Source organism: Balaenoptera borealis (genome assembly GCF_965194805.1).
Source record: "Balaenoptera borealis genome assembly, chromosome: 2".
Classification (NCBI taxonomy): domain Eukaryota; kingdom Metazoa; phylum Chordata; class Mammalia; order Artiodactyla; family Balaenopteridae; genus Balaenoptera; species Balaenoptera borealis.
This window is the reverse complement of record NC_138867.1, coordinates 65,241,959-65,261,196: the sequence shown is the minus strand read 5'-3', so window position 1 is coordinate 65,261,196 and position 19,238 is coordinate 65,241,959. Positions and strand designations below refer to the sequence as shown.

The 19,238-nt window shown below is 46.2% G+C and overlaps 1 protein-coding gene across 2 annotated transcripts in view; it reads left to right on the top strand.

Annotated features, from left to right (window-relative positions):
* The window catches only part of SERINC5 (serine incorporator 5), an 86,459-nt gene that overhangs the window by 23,900 nt on the left and 43,321 nt on the right, over positions 1–19,238 (top strand). For both annotated transcript variants that reach the window (XM_082378011.1, XM_082378012.1), the window contains one exon: positions 13,179–13,346. In XM_082378011.1, coding sequence (XP_082234137.1) covers positions 13,179–13,346 — 168 coding nt within the window. The remainder of the gene's footprint in view (positions 1–13,178; positions 13,347–19,238) is intronic.

The following is a 19,238-nucleotide window of genomic DNA, read 5'->3' as shown; positions in this document are numbered from 1 at the left end:
TATTTACCTTGCAGCCCAATAACAGTTCATTGAGTATGTGCGTCAGCCTAGCTTTTTGATCCGTGGCATTTGATTTTGAAGCCGGGGTACTGTTCTTCCACAGTGTAGGGCCAGTAGAAGGGCTCTGTCTTTGTAGTTTTAAGTGGCAGAGGGAACACCACTCCCAACTTGGGAAGTGACTTCTTTCATTAAAAAGAATGCCTCTGGGAGAACCTCCCTTAGACTCCCCTCTGCCCTCCTTGCTGGCACAGCCAGTGCTCTGATGGATTAAAAATATGAAGGTGAAGGTTGGGGCGGGGGGGACTACATAAGAATATTTTCATTTCTGTTGATATTTTGATAGAAAAAAATATGATTCATGGGCTCCTTCATGTGTGGCCTCGGTTCCTTTTGCAGAGGTATTTTAAGAACATTAACAGGAAGCTTCTCAGGATGGGGGCGCGGTCGCAGGGGGGAGTTGCACGTGTGTGAGAGTTCTCTGCCAGCCGGTGCCGTGAAAGCTGCCTGTCGCTGAATAAAAGCAACCTCACAAACCCTGTCACCTAGGGTTTGGTGCCAGCTGGCCTTGTCATGAGGCCCAGGTTCAGAAGAGGGTAGGCGGGTTGCCGATAAGATCCACTGGGCCCCTGGGCAGCTCTTCAAACAAAAAACGCAGTTAACTGCGGATATTTGCCTGGGGGAAGGGTACACACCTATTCATTCCTTCCTCTTCAAGCTACAAGTATGAGGAGGAGGTAAACTTCGGGGATGGAAGGAGAGGGGGGCTGGGAAGAAGGCTTCCTGAATCTTTGAGGGACCGAGGAACGGCAATCTCAACTGTGAGGTGTTTTCTCAGCTGCAGGAAAACAGTGCAGCTGTTACTCCAGCTCTGAGAAAAGGCTGTGAGACCAGGCCCTTTCATGTGGCCAGCAGGCTTTCATGTGGAGAGACGGGTGAGGGCGACCCTGTAGGAGGGTCCCCGTGAGAACCAGGAGCTACTGCGGCCCTTTCTCTCTCCCTTCCCTGCCCCTGAGGGCTGGTGCCCTACAGGTACGGGGTTTTCCAAACCAGAGGCCTTTGTCTGACATTTCTCTTTCCAGTTCTTCTATTCATTTATGTGAAAACAGGTTTAAAACGTCACCTTCTATCGGGCATTTTGGGAATCCTAAAGAATAGGGTTATATGCAATCCTGACTGCTGGAAAATCTAGGGCAGGAGGCGTGTGAGAGTCTGTCCTTGCACAGAACCACTGCAGCTAGTCTCACCTTCAGAGATAGCCAGCTTGTCACTTGTCAGGGGTCGGAGGTGTCTGGAGCCGTGGCCTCTTCCTACGGCGGGGAGGGAGAGTGACCAGCAGTTGACCCTGCGGTTGTGTGAGGGATGCGGGGAGGGACTCGCCTGCTTCTCAGACGTAGGGAGGGAGGCACCTCAGGGGCTTGGCCACTTAGCAGCCGTAGCCCGTAGCTTCCAGAGAGCTCAGATCTGTGGCTGACTCATCGTGAGCCATAAAATGCCATCACTTTAACTGTGTTGTGATGGAAACCTTTCAAACTGTACTAGACACTTAGACACTTACTGCCTTCTTGCTAGAGTCGACAGAGCGTTGTTTAAACTACTTACGGTGCCATGTTTTAGTGGGTTTGCGTGTCTGTGAGTTGATTGCGCTATGGATGCAGAAGTGTGGGACCCACAGGCTGAGTTTTTAGCTCGTCCTGCCTCCAGACTGCTGAATTGTCTCAAATGGTGTGTTTTTTGCTGGTCCACTGATGCCCATCCCTAGATTTGTCCTTCAGTCAAATAACCTAACCTTTCTGGGCCTCGGATTTCATATCAGGAAAATGAGGGGACTGGACTGGATCAGAGGTTTTCAACCTAGGTGCTGCGACATGTCCCAGTTTGGGTGGAATTTGGGGGATGCCAAGTTTGATATAAATCGACTAGAATGTAAGCTTCATGAGGGCAGCGACTGTACTACTAGCTCCTAGAACAGTGCCTGGTCACTAGTAAGCATTTGATAAATATGTGTTGTATGTATATGTAAGAACATTTGTAGTGTTTTAGTGCATCTATATGTTTATACATTGGAGTTGCACATGGGATTTCACTTGGTAGGGAAAGGAGTGCACTGCTAACCCCTTGAAACTGCTGGCCCACCTGAGCTCTGAGGTCATGCCACTGGAACTGTCTGTAAAATGAGCCCATTTCTGTTCTCCTTCCCACAGCACACTTGGATCTAGTTGGCTCTGTGGCCTCCATCACCAGGCTTGGCAGCGTCGGGGGATTGGGCTGGCGTAAAGCACCTCTTAGAAAGGGCTTGGCAGATTTCTTCATTGTGGCATAATCTCCATGACACAATCAGTCAAATTTTGGGCTTTGTGTTTCATTAACTGCTTGTTGATAAGCTATTATGAAGTGGAACAAGCAGGATTTCCCCCCCTCATTTTGATGAGAAGCCTTAAAACTGACTTTTAAACATGGTTTAAACCTAATGAGCACTTTTCTTCCCATCATCCTACACTTTTCCATTTTGAATTTCAAGGTTTTGTTTTCCTACACCATTTTTTTTCTAGAACTTGCTTAACTCATCTTTCTCAGAACTGTTCTGCTGCAGGTATTTGTGGCTTCAGTGGGTGCAAATGAATGTTCTGATTGTCTTGCTTGTTCCTCAGTGGAAATAAATTGGGCACGTGGGAAGTGCTTCCACACACATGACGACTTTCCCCCAAGTTGCTAGGATGCTTTCCTGGGTTTAGATCACAGAAGTTTTATTTCTGAAAGTATTTTCCTTCAAGAGATGCATTTATCTTTCACATTAGGGCAGAAAAATGAAAGCGTTGTTATAAGTGAGGTAGTAATGATTTGATCCCATCCCCCTCCCATCTTTACCTCTTTCCATATCTACCTGATGGACTAAGGAGGGGGGCCTCTCTGGGGAGGAGGGACATGAGTATTGATGATGTAGATGATGAGTACAGGTGGCTTTCTTGAGAAGGTGGGTGGGTACCCTGTATTAGGCTCTGTGCTGAGAGCTTTTCCTGAACTGACTCATTTAATCCTCACAACAACCCTGTGAAGTAGGTAATTTTATTCCCATTTAACAATGAGATAATTGAAACCTGGAGAGGTAAAGAATTGGCCCAAGCTTCCCTGGAGGCGCAGCGGTTGAGAGTCTGCCTGCCAATGCAGGGGACACGGGTTCGAGCCCTGGTCTGGGAAGATCCCACATGCCGCGGAGCAACTGGGCCCGTGAGCCACAACTACTGAGCCTGCGCGTCTGGAGCCTGTGCCCCGCAACAAGAGAGGCCGCGATAGTGAGAGGCCCGCGCACCGCGATGAAGAGTGGCCCCCGCTTGCCGCAACTAGAGAAAGCCCTCGCACAGAAACGAAGACCCAACACAGCCAAAAATAAATAAAATAAATAATAAAAAATTAATTAATTAATTAAAAAAAAAAAAAAGAATTGGCCCAAGGACGCTTAACCAGGCTGCACTGGAGCTTGGGTGTGAACCCAGACAGTCTGGCTCCATCGAGAAGCGGGGAGGGCATTTGTCTGAGACATTTCTGATCGGCTCCACTTGTGAGGGAGAGGAGCGGGGGCTGCTACTGGTGTGTAGTGGGGAGAGGCCAAGGAAGCTGCTAAACATGCCACGGTGCACGGGACAGCATCCCCCCAAGAATTATGGGGTTCCCAAGGGTGCTGAGTTTGACAAACTTTGCTGTAAATGATCTGTCTCCCCCGAGTGTTTGTTTTCTGTTGAACTGCCAGAAAGCGGAGTTAGTTTACCTTTTAACCTTAAACCTTATAGATCCTCTCCACCAACTTACTAAAGTGTATCGAGTGTGGTATTTTTTAGAAGATGCATAAGCGGAGGGTGGTGTGAGGGAATGACTCAAAGAATCCAACTGCTGTCTGAGAACAGAGAACTCGATCAGCATTCTTTTGGTGCTGTAAGTAACCCTAACCTCGTGAGAAAGAGGCTCCCAACAAGGGGAACGGTTGTGTCCAGATTCGTTATAACCCAAAAGCCAGTGCTGGCTTGGTGGGTGTTGATGACCTGTCCTTTGCCCGTTTCAGATTCGGTCCCAGTGGCAGTGGGTACTCAGTGCTCATGAAGGAAGGACACTGACCCTTGACAATGCTTTTCATGGAAATGCTGTTGAAACCAGCACGTTCTAGAATGTGGAAACGTGTGAGAAACCTCCTGTCCCAAACTCCTTTCCGACAGTCCTCCAGAATCGTGTCGCGACAGTTATGGAAAAGATTGTGAAAACCTTGGAGCTTTAAGGGCTTCTCTGAACTCAAAAGAGAAAAACTTAAGAACCTGAAATGAAGGAAACACAAGAGCCAATTTCTGGGCCAGGCAAACACACAGCTTCTTGTTTAACTTGCACTCTTAGGTAGCCATTTAATTTTTCCTATTTCATTTTCATTTGCTTCAAATTCTACCAAGTAGAGGTTTATTTATAGCAATTAAACTCTAAAAAACATTATAAGGGTTAAAGAATTTTTAACTTGAGGTAAAAACAAAATTCACCGTCTTAACCATACTTAAAAATACAGCAGAGTGGAATTTCCTAGTTTTATGCCTCAGTTACAGTGATAGTTCACTCTGGCTGTTTTCTAGCAATCACATAGCAGAAGTAGATGTCATTTACTCGCTGGCTGATTCGTTTAGCAAATACTTGAGTGCTTACCACCTGTAAGGTAGAAGAGAAATGTTTTGTTTTCTTCCAAAAGAGAAACTTGAAGTGTTTTTTTTTCTAATTACAAGATATGTGCTGGTTACAAAGAGTTCAGAAAATACAGAAAAGTGTAGTCACTCATAATCCTACAATTCTGTTATCTACCATTGACATACTGGTATATCCTTTTATTTTTATTTTTATTTATTTATGGCTGTGTTGGGTCTTCGTTTCTGTGCGAGGGCTTTCTCTAGTTGTGGCAGGTGGGGGCCACTCTTCATCGCGGTGCGCGGGCCTCTCACTGTCGCAGCCTCTCCTGTTGCGGAGCACAGGCTCCAGACGCGCAGGCTCAGTAATTGCGGCTCACGGGCGCAGTTGCTCTGCGTCATGTGGGATCTTCCCAGACCAGGGCACGAACCCGTGTCCCCTGCATTGGCAGGCAGATTCTCAACCACTGCGCCCCCAGGGAAACCCTGGTATATCCTTTTAGATTGTTTTTTGTTGTTGTTATTGCAGATCTATGTCTTGTTATAATTTTACCCCAAATTCTATCATGCTCTATACTGTTGTGTTATTAACTGTTTTCAGTTAATGCAGTGTGGACATCTTTCCATGGCGGTAACTTTTCCTGTATAGTCATTTCAGTGGGTGCATTGGATTCATTAATATGAATGCACCATTATGTCAGTGATCAGTATTCCTTCCAGTACAGAAAGGAGCATCCAGGTTCCTTTCTTCTAAACAACTCATTATGTCAACGCAAGTTTGTGTGCCTGACACACAGGGAGGACAAACAAACCAAAAAAACATCGGAGTTTGGAGCAGAGAAAGGTTTGTTGCAAGGCCACGCAAGGAGACGGGTGGCTCGTGCCCCCTCCAAAACCCCGAACTCCCCGAACAGTTTCAGCAAAGCATTTTTAAGGCCAGGTGAGGGAGGGGGGGGTCACAGGGTATGTGGTCAGCTTGTGCACAGTTCTCTGATTGGCTGATGGTGAGGTAACAGGGCAGTGTCACAGGGGTTAACACTACCAGTCCTTAGGCACCAGTAGGTCTGGGGGCTATGTGCTCATGGTCATCAGGTAGTTAACGTCTTTCATTTGGTGGAGGTTTTCACATCTGCAAAGCAACTCAGGAATGCGCATTAGATACTGTTATCTAGTTACTTCAGAGAGGAGCTAAAGCAGAGGGTTTGGGGGAATGCCCCATAGAGTCATTTCACGGGTAGAAACAAGGTCTGTTGTTTATTGCTGCATTCCCAGGAATTAACATTGCACAGGTAGGTATGTAGTATAATAACCATTAGTTGAGTGAATGAATGGCCTGGTTATTTCCATAGGATTGGGGTAGGGCTTTTAAAGTGGGGTAGGACTTGGGGGTGAGGTGGGGAGCTTGGTAATGGGAGTGGTTGAGCTGCTCTGGCAGGGCTCTAATAGAGGTCATCCAGATCCAGTGAAGCCAGAGGTTGCCAGGAGAGAGGAGGGGGCACACAGAGGGAGATGCCTTCTTCAGATATCTGTTGAATGCTTACTGTACCCCTGAGGGCAGGAGAGAAAAACTGCTTCCTCACTTGCTGTTTCCTTCCCACACAGCCAATTTCCCTTCTGTAGGAAACCAAGGTTTCAGGCCGGTGTTGTCTGTCCAGTGCACCCTCTGTATTATACCAGCAGTGAATAGAGCAGAGTGGCAAAGAGCCTACAGATTCAAATCCTGGCTCTGCCACTCACCAGCTCTGTCAGGTGGGGTTGATATAACAGCTAATGATATAAAAAGTTGTAGTACCTTGCAAAGAGCAAGGGATTAATAAGTGTTAGCTATGGTTAGCTAATATTATTATGGCTTAAGTAAGCTTTACTAGGTTGCCCTATATTCTTTTGTGTGGGAGAAATCCACTGTAAGCTCCAAACAAACCAACTTACTAACACGTGTATAATATGTGTTGAGGTTTCTAAAACACAATCCTTTTGCGAATTAACGACTACTTGCCACCTATATTTCTTGTGCAGTAAAATACGCCTTTATTGAGCAGAGGAACTGCGTGTTCTTATTCTCCTAGCTTTCAAGTCCCATCATTCTCTCGTATAGCTACCGGTAAAGGGCAGCACATGGTGCCACGGTGGCAAGAGTTGCTATTTACCACTCCCTCTGCCTCCTGACTGTAGCGGAGAAAAAGATCTGTATAAGCTCAGTGGGAAGCTGTTTCTGAGCATCTAGTGAGGAGAATGAGCTGCAAAATATTGGTTATGTAGTCCAGAATTTAAATAAATACTGCTATCAAAGTAGAATCAATTGTTCCTTACCTCTCTGCTGACCGCTGGTGATTCATAGATAATCCTAAACCCTCAAAGGAGAAGGAAGGAAAGTGGGCTGTGACATGGCATGAGTAGTATTGTGTGTTACCGAAAGATGTGGAAATGGATATTAAAAGATAGAGAGCACCGTTCACTTTAATAAAATGTTCTGAACCTGGTTTTATGTCTTGTGTGTTTTTCTTGTTTCCTTGGTATTAAACCCCACCCCCAGCTCGCACAGGAACACCTGGGTTCTGCTTCCAGCAGCTTCAACAACTTCAGTTTTTCAGGAACTTCCTTACTGCTGCCCCGCCTCCTCACCATTTATTAAGGGACAATATTGTAATTATTGTAATTAACAGACAATTTCTTAGGTCTTTCTTCAGTTCTGCTAGGGCTCCTGCATTTCCAAATCAGGAAAAGGGACTGAATGAAGGTCCGTGTCAGATTTGAAGCAATCTTTCCTTTTGCAGTTTGAACTTAGTTTTGACGTGCTAAAGCCAACTAGGCTGTCCAGAGCTCTCGAGGAATAAGTCTGAATGAATGAATGTTTTCCACTTTGCTGAGGGATTTACGCTCCCCCAAACTAAAGCATTGGAACTGAAAAAAATGTGATCCGTGTTTGGGGTGATTCTTGTGACAGAAATGTCCTACGCAACTTGTTTGCCTTCCTAAGTGGAATGAAGGGAACCCGAGTTAATGGGGTGCCTGAGCCATTATGATGAATGTGAGTTATCTCACTGCCGCGGGAGCTGAATATCGCAGAATGTAGCCCAGGAAGCAGTGGAGTGATGCTCATAGAACCCGCGCCTGCTTGAAGAGCTTTTGACTGCTCCACTTTTTAATTCTTCTCTTTCTGATGGATTTTCCTCTCTTCTTGCTTTGGGTTTAACCCAGTGTGCTTGCCTCTTGCAGGTCATTTTTCAACGTCTAAGAATTTGTGGATGGTAGGGATCAATCAGATCACCTCTTACAGGGATGACCAGACTGTAGCGTGGGTGCCACCATTCACATGGTGCCCATTGGTCCTTGCATTCTCCCCGTGGATTGAGACATTCAGCCTTAGAGCCTACCTCAAGACCACCACTGCCAGTGAGTTGAGCGTCAGATGAAACCTGTTTACCTGCCATCTGTCATCTGCCTAGGCTCCTTCAATGTGCAAGTGAGGAAAACCAAGACCCAGAGCTGCACAGCATTAGAATCCAGGCCTTCTGCTTCTCAGACCTCTACTCTTCCCACCAGTGGGCCTAAGCAAGCCTGTTGGAACTGTGAAAAAAAGCCCCGAGGGGGGAAGAGGGGAACTCTCACAAGATACATGGGCATGTGTTTGTGCTGATTCTATGACATCTCTTTGGCTTTCTTCCTGATTCTTTGCTATTTCCAATTGGTGGTGTTGTCAGCAGGGAATTCTAGGTAATAAAGGAATTGTGCTTTTTAGTTTAACAAAAGAACCCGGAAGTTACTACCAGCCCTAGCTCATGTTTCGCTTCTGTGATCACTTCCTCACGTGCTTGGCATCAGTCCTTAGAAGAACTGTCAGCCCAAGGCCAGTGGGGAGGACAAGGAGAGAGACTGTGTATTTATTTACTGTGGTTGTGGTGGTGTGTGTGTGTGTGTGTTTGTGTGTGTGCGGGCGCGTGCACCTTAGATAGGAGAAGAAAACTAACACTAAGGGGGAGGCCCAGCTCCAGGTAGCAGCGAGAGGCTGGCTAGTCCTTTCATTTGGACTCTGCCCCGGCAAAGACAAAGCACCTTCTATTTAGAAAAGCCTTTGCTATCCACACTGTTGCTATTTTGAAGGAAGTTAGATAGAGGGTGTGAACGGCTCTTTGAATTTTTTCTTTTTCAGTATATTTGGGGGAGGGGAAGTTTCTTCAGAAAGAAAGAAATCACACAAGTCAATACCACATTGCAAATACTTCTATATGGTTATCTTGAAACTTAGTTACTTTTCTTAAATAGTCTGTTTTCTTTTTCTAATCAGAAAAAGAGAGCAGAACAGTGAGACATGGCTGTCTTAGTTTCCTCCCCACATCTAGGCGCACTCATCTAGGCCCAGGTGATCGATGTTAGCGGTCTTGTGTCCACACACATATTCCCCACGTACAGATATGCATACGTATAAAATATCCAGGCATACTGGCTGTCTTAGTTTGCTGGAGCTGTCATAACCCAAGTACCACAGACCAGGTAGTGTAAACAACAGAAATTTAATTTCTCACAGATCTGGGAGCTAGAAGTCCGAGATTAAGGAGGCTTCTCTCCTTAACTTGTAGATGGCTGTCTTCTCCCTGTGTCTTCACATGGTCTTCTTTCTGTGTGTCTCTGTGTCCTAATCTCTTCTTCGTACAAGGACACCAGTCATATTGGATTAAGGTCCACCCCAGTGACCTTATTGAATCTTAACTACCTCTTTAAGGGCCCTCTGTCTAAATAAAGTCATGTTTGGAGATACAGGGGGTTAGGACTTCCAACATATGACTGGAGGGGCTGGGGCAGGGACACAGTTCAGCCCATAACACTGACTTATTCTTTTAAACTATGTCCTATTGTATGGATAGTCCATAATTCATTTATTCCGCCCCTGTGTAGCTAGAGAATAAGACCTTCTTTTATGCTTTTTAAAAAAAATTTATTTATCTTTGGCTACGTTAAGTCTTCATTGCTGCGAGCAGGCTTTCTCTAGTTGCGGCAAGCAGGGGCTACTCTTCGTTGCAGTGCGCAGGCTTCTCTTTGTGGTGGCTTCTTTTGTGGAGCATGGGCTCTAGGCGTGCAGGCTTCAGTAGTTGTGGCACGTGGGCTCAGTAGTTGTGGCTCACAGGCTCTAGAGTGCAGGCTCAGTAGTTGTGGCTCACAGGCTTAGTTGCTCCGCGGCATGTGAGATCTTCCCAGACCAGGGCTCGAACCCGTGTCCCCTGCATTGGCAGGTGGATTCTTAACCACTGCGCCACCAGGGAAGTCCCCGTTTTTATGCTTTTAATGAACAACCTTATACCTAAATCTCTGTGCCCTTGTGTAAGTATATCTGCAGGATGAACTTCTAGAAGAATTGCAAGCATTGTCCTCCCAAAAGATTGTCTTGGGTCCCTCTTGAATGTATACTAATTTCTTGTGGAAAAAGATTGTGTGCAGTATCTACAAATTAAAGCCCTTAATAATGAACTCTTTGTGATACAATGTGGGTGTGAGAAATTCAAAGTGCAGCACATGACTTGTGTCCTTGGCCCTGTGGAGTGGGATTGCCAGCCCTTTTGTTTGAGGAGTGTTGCTGTTATGACTTTATCATATATTATTCATTCAACATTTATTGAGCCGTTGATGGGCACTGTTTTGTTCATATGTTGTTGTTTGTTTTTTGATAGACTTTATTTTTAAGGGATATTTTAGGTTCACAGCAAAATTGAGAGAAAGGTACAGAGATTTCCCGTATACCCTCTGCCCCTGCACACGCACAGCTTTCCGCATTATTCACGTCCCTCGCCAGAGTGGTACATTTGTTACAACCAGTGAACCTACATGGACACATCATTATTATTTAAAGTCCATAGTTTACATTAGGGTTCACTCTTGGTGTTGTACATGCTACCTTTGTTTTTTATACCTTGACTTGTTCAGTAAAATGTTTAGGTCCTCTGGAGTTGGGGGTAACAAGACAGAGGCGCTTCTCTCCAAGCTTGTGACAGCCCCAGAAGTTAGGTTGGCCAGGAGTTGCTTTCTCCAGTTTTGAGGGTGAAGAGTAGGGGAGTGACATGCTTGCAGTAATAAAGCTGTAAGTGGCAAGGAATAAAAGGTAAACCCATTTTATTCTAAATTATGGACTGCCGGAAAGAAGTAGTAAGTCAGCAGGGCTGTGAGATTTTCCTCACTGCTAACATAACATTGCTTGTGTGGATGCTGTTTTGAATTTCCACTTCCATATCAGCGTTTAGCTTAAGATAATGCACTTGTACTATGGTATTGGTGATTGGCATAGTTTGCTTTCATAAATAACTTTTAGGCTAGTAGAGAAGTGCTCTTTGATTCTAATATTAGGCATGTGTGTATGCATGTACACTTGTCTGTATATATGTATACACACATATAAATATCATGGCACTATATGTAGGGTGAAAGTGAAAAATAAGGAGAGTTTACAAAATTAGATCCATACGATGACACATGGCTTTAACGACAGGGTAGGATTAAACCAATGTGATTTTCTCTTCACATTTTCCATGATCACATTCCTCTGTCACTATTTGTCTTTAAATGACCAATTAGGCTGACATTATGTCTGTATGTGTTCATTTTTCCCCTCTGTGGAGATAGTAAGTGTAAATGTTGATTCTGCTATGGGTAGGTTCTCTCGTGGGATGTATCAACTGCTTCTAAATATTTCTTTTTCCAGATAGGATAAATATTTGATCACATCTGAAATACAGTAAAACTGGTTATCTAAGGCCGTAGAGCTTAAAGAGTTAGCAACCGATGAATGATGCAGTTTGGAAAGAATTTGGCAGGCAGAGGAGGAGGGAGGCGGGTCTGGGCCAGAAGCCAGCTAAGCCAGTGGGAGTGGAGAAGAGGGAGCGGGGGAGGGAGAGAAAAGAAAAACTGGGGCATATGAGTGGAAAGGGATCAATAAAATCAGGGACAGGGAATGTGGATGAGTGAACTGTAAAGGAAGGTGGCCTATAAGAACACCACACAGACAGCAGTGTTAGGATCCCACTTGTGTGATCTGTTAGCTCAGCCCGATAGAATAGCTTGTCTTGCAAAGCAGTAGCCCAGCCTTCTGAGGCAAGAAGAGTCTTGAGAAAAATGGCTTAGAAAACTGAATGTAAGATGGAGAGAGTACATTAAGAAATTTTAAGTAATGAAATAGTACAGAATGACAAAGGGCTCCAACGATGGCGGTTCCATGAAGTAGATGAAATATTTCGGGAAATGCGTATGTTTCCAAGCTCCGTCCTAACGTCATTACGATTATAACCTGTTGTGGTCTTACACCTGTGATCTCTTCTTACTGTAAGTGATGTTTATAGTGTAGCCTTCTAATTGATGCTTGTTTTGCAGCCATGCAAAGCTCTGAACTTCCTGCTAAATCATTATCAAGAGATTGCATTGGTATGTTTTATATATAGTGTTAATACATGTAGGTTTGGTTGTTATTCGTGGTTTATGGTAATCTCTTTTGTATTATTCCCTATTTGCTAAACGGATATCCCTCCCTAACACCAGGTGTGTCTGATTAGGTTGTCCGAGAGACCACCGAGTACACTACATGCTGTTAGCACCCTCACTTTAAAACATGAGGAGTCTGAGTCTTGAAAATGCTCACAGCTGGTAGGTGGCAGAGCCAGGCCCCAAACCCAGGCTTACAAAAGATCTAGTTTCCTTTTAGGGCAGTGAAAATACTCTGATACATAATGTTGCATATATGTCATTATACATTTATCTAAACCTGTTCAATATACGACACCAAGAGTGAACCCAAAATGTACCGTTCTGGTGACTGATATTGATAATGGGGGAGGCTATACATGTGTAGGAGTAGGGGGCATATGGAAAATCTCTGTGCCTTCCCCTCAGTTTTATTGTAAACCTAAAACTACTCTAAAAAAACAAACTCTTTAAGAAGAAAAACAAAAATTAACACCAGACCCAAACCTGAAAACTTAATCCCCTATTTCATTTAATATTCTCAAATAAAATTATGTCCGGTTGCATTGACCAGTAAAGCCCAATCCTGCCCCACTCATTAGCCTAAAGCCTACCCTTAGGGGCGTGAAGCTGTGGTCAACAACACACGTGTAAGAGGCACCTGTGCCTTTTGTGCTTCAAGTTACCTCCTCCCCCCCATGCAGTTCATTCTTTGGCTCATGGATTTTGACAGGTCCCTTTCTTGGGCCCAACTTCTTGGTATTCCGTCCTTCCCACTTCACTTAGTCCTTTTTCTAGTTCTTGGCTTCTTCTCTTGCTCTTCCCTGATTGCTTTTAGTCTAAGTGATCACAGTGCTTCAGGTGAAGTGTGCCTTTTCTGTTTAAGTATTGGGCATCTCCCAAGCCATCATGTTTATTACAGACAATGTCAGACCAATTCTGGCGAAAACTTTGTTCACGCACTCAACTGTTCACACGTGTCCTATGGGCAGGACGCCTTGGAAGAATGGTAGCTCACCTGCAGAGGTCTGGGGTAAGCAGGTTTGTGAAGGAGAGGCTCCGAGAGGATGTTCTGTGTTCCTTTCCTAGTTGGCCTGCTGCTGTGGGAATGCTGGCTGCTCCTACTGCTGCGGCTGCTGCCCCAAGATCCGCCAGTCCCGGAGCACCCGCTTCATGTACGCGCTCTACTTCATCCTGGTCGTCGTCATCTGCTGCGTCATGATGTCCAACACCGTGGCCAACGAGATGAGGGAGCATGTAAGTCACCCCTTCAACTCTTCCTACTCCTGATGAACAGTTGATGAGGGTGTGTGGGAAACATTCCATTTAGAGGATGGGGCCCACCCACCCCAGGGTGATTTAGGGTTATACCTGCTCTCCCTAAACTTCCCTGAAGCCTCTTCAGTGCTTCCAAGTGGGCGAACCCTTCACCATCTCTATCTGTAGTAGAAGGACAGATGCCATCTGATGCTTTTGGTGGAGAAGATTGTGTGTGTTGTCTTGGCCTCATCTTGGGTTTTTTTTTGTTTGTTTTTCTTTCCTTTTTGGCCATGCCATATGGCATGCGGGATCTTGGTTCCCTGATCCTGGTTCCCTAACCAGGGATCAAACCCACACCCACTGCAGTGGAAGCACGGAGTCTTAGCCACTGGACCGCCAGGGAAGTCCCATCTTAGCCTTGTTGATGGCCGTTCCTGATTAGATGTGTAGTCTTTTCTTGTAGACTTTTGTTCTCTTCCCTTGTCCTAAGGCTGTCTGCCAGTGTCTCTAGTAGCAGCTGTTATATATAAACACTTAATGTGGCCAGTATGGTAAAGCCTACATAATCCCACAGATAATGAGGAGTGGGCTACTGGACGAGTTTTACTTTTCTGGACATGTCACTTGTGGGGTGAGTGTCTCCACGGGTGAGGGATGGATTTGCTTCCAGCCATTTCCTGGCCAGTGTCTACAAAGGTATCCCTGGTACGTGATGCTGATAGAGACACATATAGGGCCTTTTTCTGGAATTTCCTCATAGTAGGCCTGATTATGGGGGGAGGTGTTGGGGGTTCTGAGGGAGCCCAATAAATAACACCATCCTTCCCCTCTGAGGTTTTGAACAAATTGACAAAAAAGACTACAATGTCAGCGGGTAGATGCCAAACATCACCTTTATCCCCCCGGAAGTTGATGTAAGACATTGTGACTTGTATCTGCAAGGAAGTGGTCTTCCTACTACTGAACCCCAAAATGAGTCAGACTTAACCCATCTGGGGACCCCACCTGAGCCAGGGAGCACTTCCTCTGCAGGGGCACGGTTTGCTGGGAAGAGCTGCAGGCGTGTTCTCTGGGGGCAGCTCTCCTCAGAGGGAAAGCGGGAGAAGAAAGGCTAGCCAGCCAGGCCCCATTTGCCCCACAGCCTTAGTGCTGAGCACTGCATCTTCCTGGGGCCAGCAGGGTGAGGAGGGGGCGAGGTCAGGGCAGTGCCCTACTGGAAGCATGGAGATGGCATCACCAGGAGCAACTCCTGAGGAAGTGTTTGTTCTCCCCAACCTTCTGCTGAAACTGCAGACTATGTTAAATGCACTCAAGGGCTTCAGAACAACCATGTTTTTAGAAGCACTTGTTATATTCTTATCCGTTAGTTAAAGTAGTCCCTTTGAAGCTTTCTGTTGGGTAATGCTTTTATAACTGTGGTGGTATGATCTGGAATATACTGGAACTAATGTGAAAACTTGTGAAATTTAGATTCTCCTCTGATTGCTTTAAACAGTGGATCTCTGCTCAGTAAGGCCCTGCAGTGGGAGCCATGGGGCATTCAAACTTGAGAGAAAAGGAGCTTCTAACCCAGAGACAGGTATAAAGTCTTCTGAGGCTTAAAACCAGGTAGCAGTTGTGTCTTATGAGAGGATGCATGAAGTGCTGTGGAAGTTTGGAGGCAGGGAGACCAAGGGCTAAGGCTGCCTTGTTCGTCTACACCAGGTCCTACTCCATCTCGGTGGTGTTTTCCACTCTTCTTCTTAACTTGGTTTAATCTTAAATGTTTGTGATAAGAAGTTTGAGAGGAGGAATACTTGAAAGGGTAGATTTTAACTCTTATTCTGAAGGTCTGTTTAATCTCCCACTTCTTACATTAGCTCTTCAGGTAACTTAATGTTCTCTTTTTAAATGAACAAGCATTGGCTTAAGGACCCAGTGTGGGGCTTCCCTGGTGGCGCAGTGGCTAAGAATCCGCCTGCCAGTGCAGGGGACACAGGTTTGAGCCCTGGTCCAGGAAGATCCCACATGCCATGGGGCAACTAAGCCCGTGCACCACAACTACTGAGCCTGCGCTCTAGAGCCCGCGAGCCACAACTACTGAGCCCGCGTGCCACAACTACTGAAGCCTGCGCGTCTAGAGCCCGTGCTCCGCAACAAGAGAAGCCATGACAATGAGAAGCCCGCACACGGCAACGAAGGGTAGCCCCCGCTCACCGCAACTAGAGAAAGCCTGCTCACAGCAACGAAGACCCAACATAGCCATAAATAAAGAAGGAAGGAAGGAAGGATGGAGGGAGGGAAGGAGGGAGGGAGAGAGGAAGGAAGGAAGGAAGGAAGGGAAAAAAAAAAAAAAAAAAAGGCCCCAGTGTGTCTCTGTGATAGGAACTGCCAGTGTGTCCATGGTGCTCTTAAGAAGCTTTCAGTCTCCGTAGCATTAGCCTTTGGATCCCAGAAACACAATCTGAAACTACAAATGTATAGTACCGCTTAGAGATGAACCCATCAGAAACATTGTGACTGGAGGTAAAGTTAATTTGGGAACCACAGGACCTATTCTAGGATATGACTTTCATAATAATAATTTTAACATTTGATTACCATCCAAGTAACCTGCCTCATGGAACAGTCCCTAACAACTCCAGTCAGTATCTGACTGTTCATAGGACATTTAAGAAACAGAAGATTTAAAAAAAAGAAAAGAAAGAAGGGAAACAGAAGGTGTTGACTGGTGTTTCTAGGGAAGGCTTCATGGAAGAAGTGACTTGTGTGATAATGATGAATATTTCAGTTGCTAATATCTGTTGGGTGATACCATGTACCAGGTTTTATTCTAAGCATTTTACGTTATCATCTCAGTTCATGACCACTGTACTCACCTGAGCAGTATTATCCCTGCTCTACAGATGAGGAAACTGAGGTACTGAGTCATTTAAGTACCTTGCCCAAGGTCTCCAGCTCTAAGTGGTGGAGTTGGGATTTGAATCCAGGCTGACTGAGTTCTTAGTGACTAGGCTCTGTAGGTAGAATAAGGACAAGGCATGTGTAGAAGGAGAGGGAGGAGACATGGGCAGCTAGAATGACTTGCAGGAATTTCAGTGCTGAGGTGAGGCATTTGGCCGTGGTCTCATGGCAAGTGGGAAGCCATTATAGATTCTTGAGTAGGAGGCTGTTGTCATAGAAACAGGCAGAGATACTTAGGGAGGTGAGCCCAGCAGTGGTGTGTGTGCAGTGTGACTTGGGGTCAGAGCAGAGGGAAGGAGGAAGGGAGGGAGAGAGGGAAGGAGCAACCCTGAGGCCTCACAGAGGCTCTTGTAAATGTTTCTATGCCTGTCCCCTGAAGGTACTTATTTGAAAATGGTTTGGCTGGGCTTCCTGCATAGGGAATGAGGCCTCTGTTGGCGAAACCAACACTTTCCCATGTCTAAGGCCTCACAGGGGGCCAGCCAGCTGGTCACCAAGTCAGCTTGTTTCTGGGCCTATAGCATAGAGGCTGGCCTCACCCTCAGGCGGTGCTTGAGGGCGGCGCTGAAAGGTCCCTTGGGGGATGCACACTGGGCTTCTGCTGCAGTCCTCCCTCCTCGTTGGCCTGGGGAGATGGTTGAGGGTGTGACAGGAGGAGGGCAAGCACATATCCTTGCAACAGCCCAGATGGGAGAGCGGAATTGCCTCCTACCGGGCACCCTTGCCTTCCTGCGCGGTGGCCGGGGCTCCGTCCGGAGCCACGTGGCCTTTGGTGTGCGGATTTTGAACACAGGGCAGCGCCTTTTCAGTTGTTTTCAGTTTTTGCCTTGGCTTCCCAATGCGGCCTGTGTTGTAGTTTGAGCGAGAGGGAACTGCAAAGAGCTGCTGGGCCAGACTTCGTCCCGCCTCTTCTCTCTCGGGAAACTCCTCTTTCCCGTGAGAACTTTGGCTCTGCTGTGCTGGTTGAATGGGACGCGACTTCTGTCTTCTCCTGGAGCATTTTTCCCATCTCAAAACATACCAGCCATTTTATTGCAGGTCATTCTTGTCAGTGACCATGTAATTCACGCAGGAACAGTCTCGAGATATTTGATGCTTGTGGGGATTAAAAATGCATTTTAGAATTAGAACAGCAACCACAGAATGGGCGAGAGATTTAGGCCTCCTGACCGGCACCGCTAAATCAAGGTGTAACTTCTGTGTGGAGACCAGCGATGACACTTTGAGTTTGGGCGTCTTAGGGAGCTGCGCGGGCATTCGGGGAGGGAGGAGAAAGGAAGGCTCTTCTTGTTTCCTGTGGGATAGGAGCCCCTAAGACTAAGCCTGCATTGGAAAAGGGGGGACAGGGCATCTATGTGGCCCTCAGGGCTTCTTCCCTGCGAGCTGTGTGCCAGGCCGAGGGAAGAAGAGCCCTAAAGGTTCCTGAGCAGAAGAATCCATTTTCTCCATCCCGCGTTCGCCTTGGTGCCCAGGCTGCTCTGAGTCATCGACATGGGTGGTAGGTAGCACCTGGATCTTTGCGTTTTTTTTTTTTTTCTTCCAGAACCAAAACATATCTTCCACATCGTGGAAGACGTGTTTGTGTTGTTGTTTTAGTGTGTTTCTTTGCTTGAATTTTAAATCTTGAAGAATCATTCCTTGTATTGAGAGGAGAAACTACTATGATCTTTGTTTTTGATAGCAATCTTTTTTTGTTCCTTCAGTTGTTTTAAAAGGTGTTAACGTTTTGTTTGTACTCTTACTGAATCTCTTTTGGAGACATGGTTTGCTTTATACATTATTTTCTGCTGGTGGGTTTGGGTCAGTTTTCCCCTGAGTGAGTAAGAATGTGGAAATTGAACCATTCCTATGATTGGATGAAAAGAGTTTTTCCATTCTTTTCAGCACAGGATGATAATGGTGCAGGGTAGAGTGGACTTCAAAGGAGGGTTGGACGAGATCTGACAGGACCCAGAGGTGAGGGGGGCTGAGGGCTGCAGTCTCCTCAGTGTCTTAAAAGCAGCTTCTGAATTCCATTCTCTCCCTGGACTTAATGAAAACCAGCTCTTGATGGTAGAACCCCTGATGCCCCAGCGTCCCCCACTAGGCAGTGCCACACCCAGAGACTTCAGGTGCGCCTGGAAATCTCTTAGCTCAGGCATTGTTAAGTTGGCTTACAGGCTCTTGTTTGGCCAGCAGATTTTTCTTTTTCTAATGTGCGTTTGGCTGCCTGCGGAAGGGGCTGGCATGCTGTAGCTCGCCACAGGCGCCATCACTGGATGTTTACTTACATCAGGTCCCATACATTTACCCTTACTTCTTGCCCCCCAAGAATAGCATTTGGATTTGAAACTCCTGAAATAGCTTAAACTCTTTGAGTTCACGAGTTTCTGAAAAGGCTGTAAATGTCAGAACGGACACCAGGCGTCTTACCCACCGCTGACGGTGAGCAGTAGGGAGGTTGCTGAGTGTGCTCGGGTGGTCTCTGCAGATGTTCACGCACAGCCCCAGGCCGGGGCTCGAGAAGCCTGTCTCTGCCATCACTCCTCTACCCTTGGTACGCTGGAATCTGGCATTTTTATCCAAGTAACTATTTAGAAATTGTTCTGGTCACTTTGGTCCACTGGACTCAATGGACCACTCAGTTTCAGGACTAAGTGGAGGTGGGACGCTGATTGGATCTAAATCTGCCCCTCCTTCAGTTACATTCCCAAGTTACAGTCATCACCTCCCCCCACCCCTTTAAAAAAATCTTAAGTAGGTATCCTACCTGCGATTTCTACAGTTATCATGAAGTCCAAAATTTGCCAGGGAAGGGGAACAGGGATGGATGTTGAGGCTGCCAACTGTGGATTTAGGCCCCTGGAACAGAGGTAGCAGGATGGACTTAAAGGACTTTTCTCTATTGATTCAGAAAACCCAGTCTCTCTCAACACATTCCCTAGAGGTGATATATAAATTAGCTTT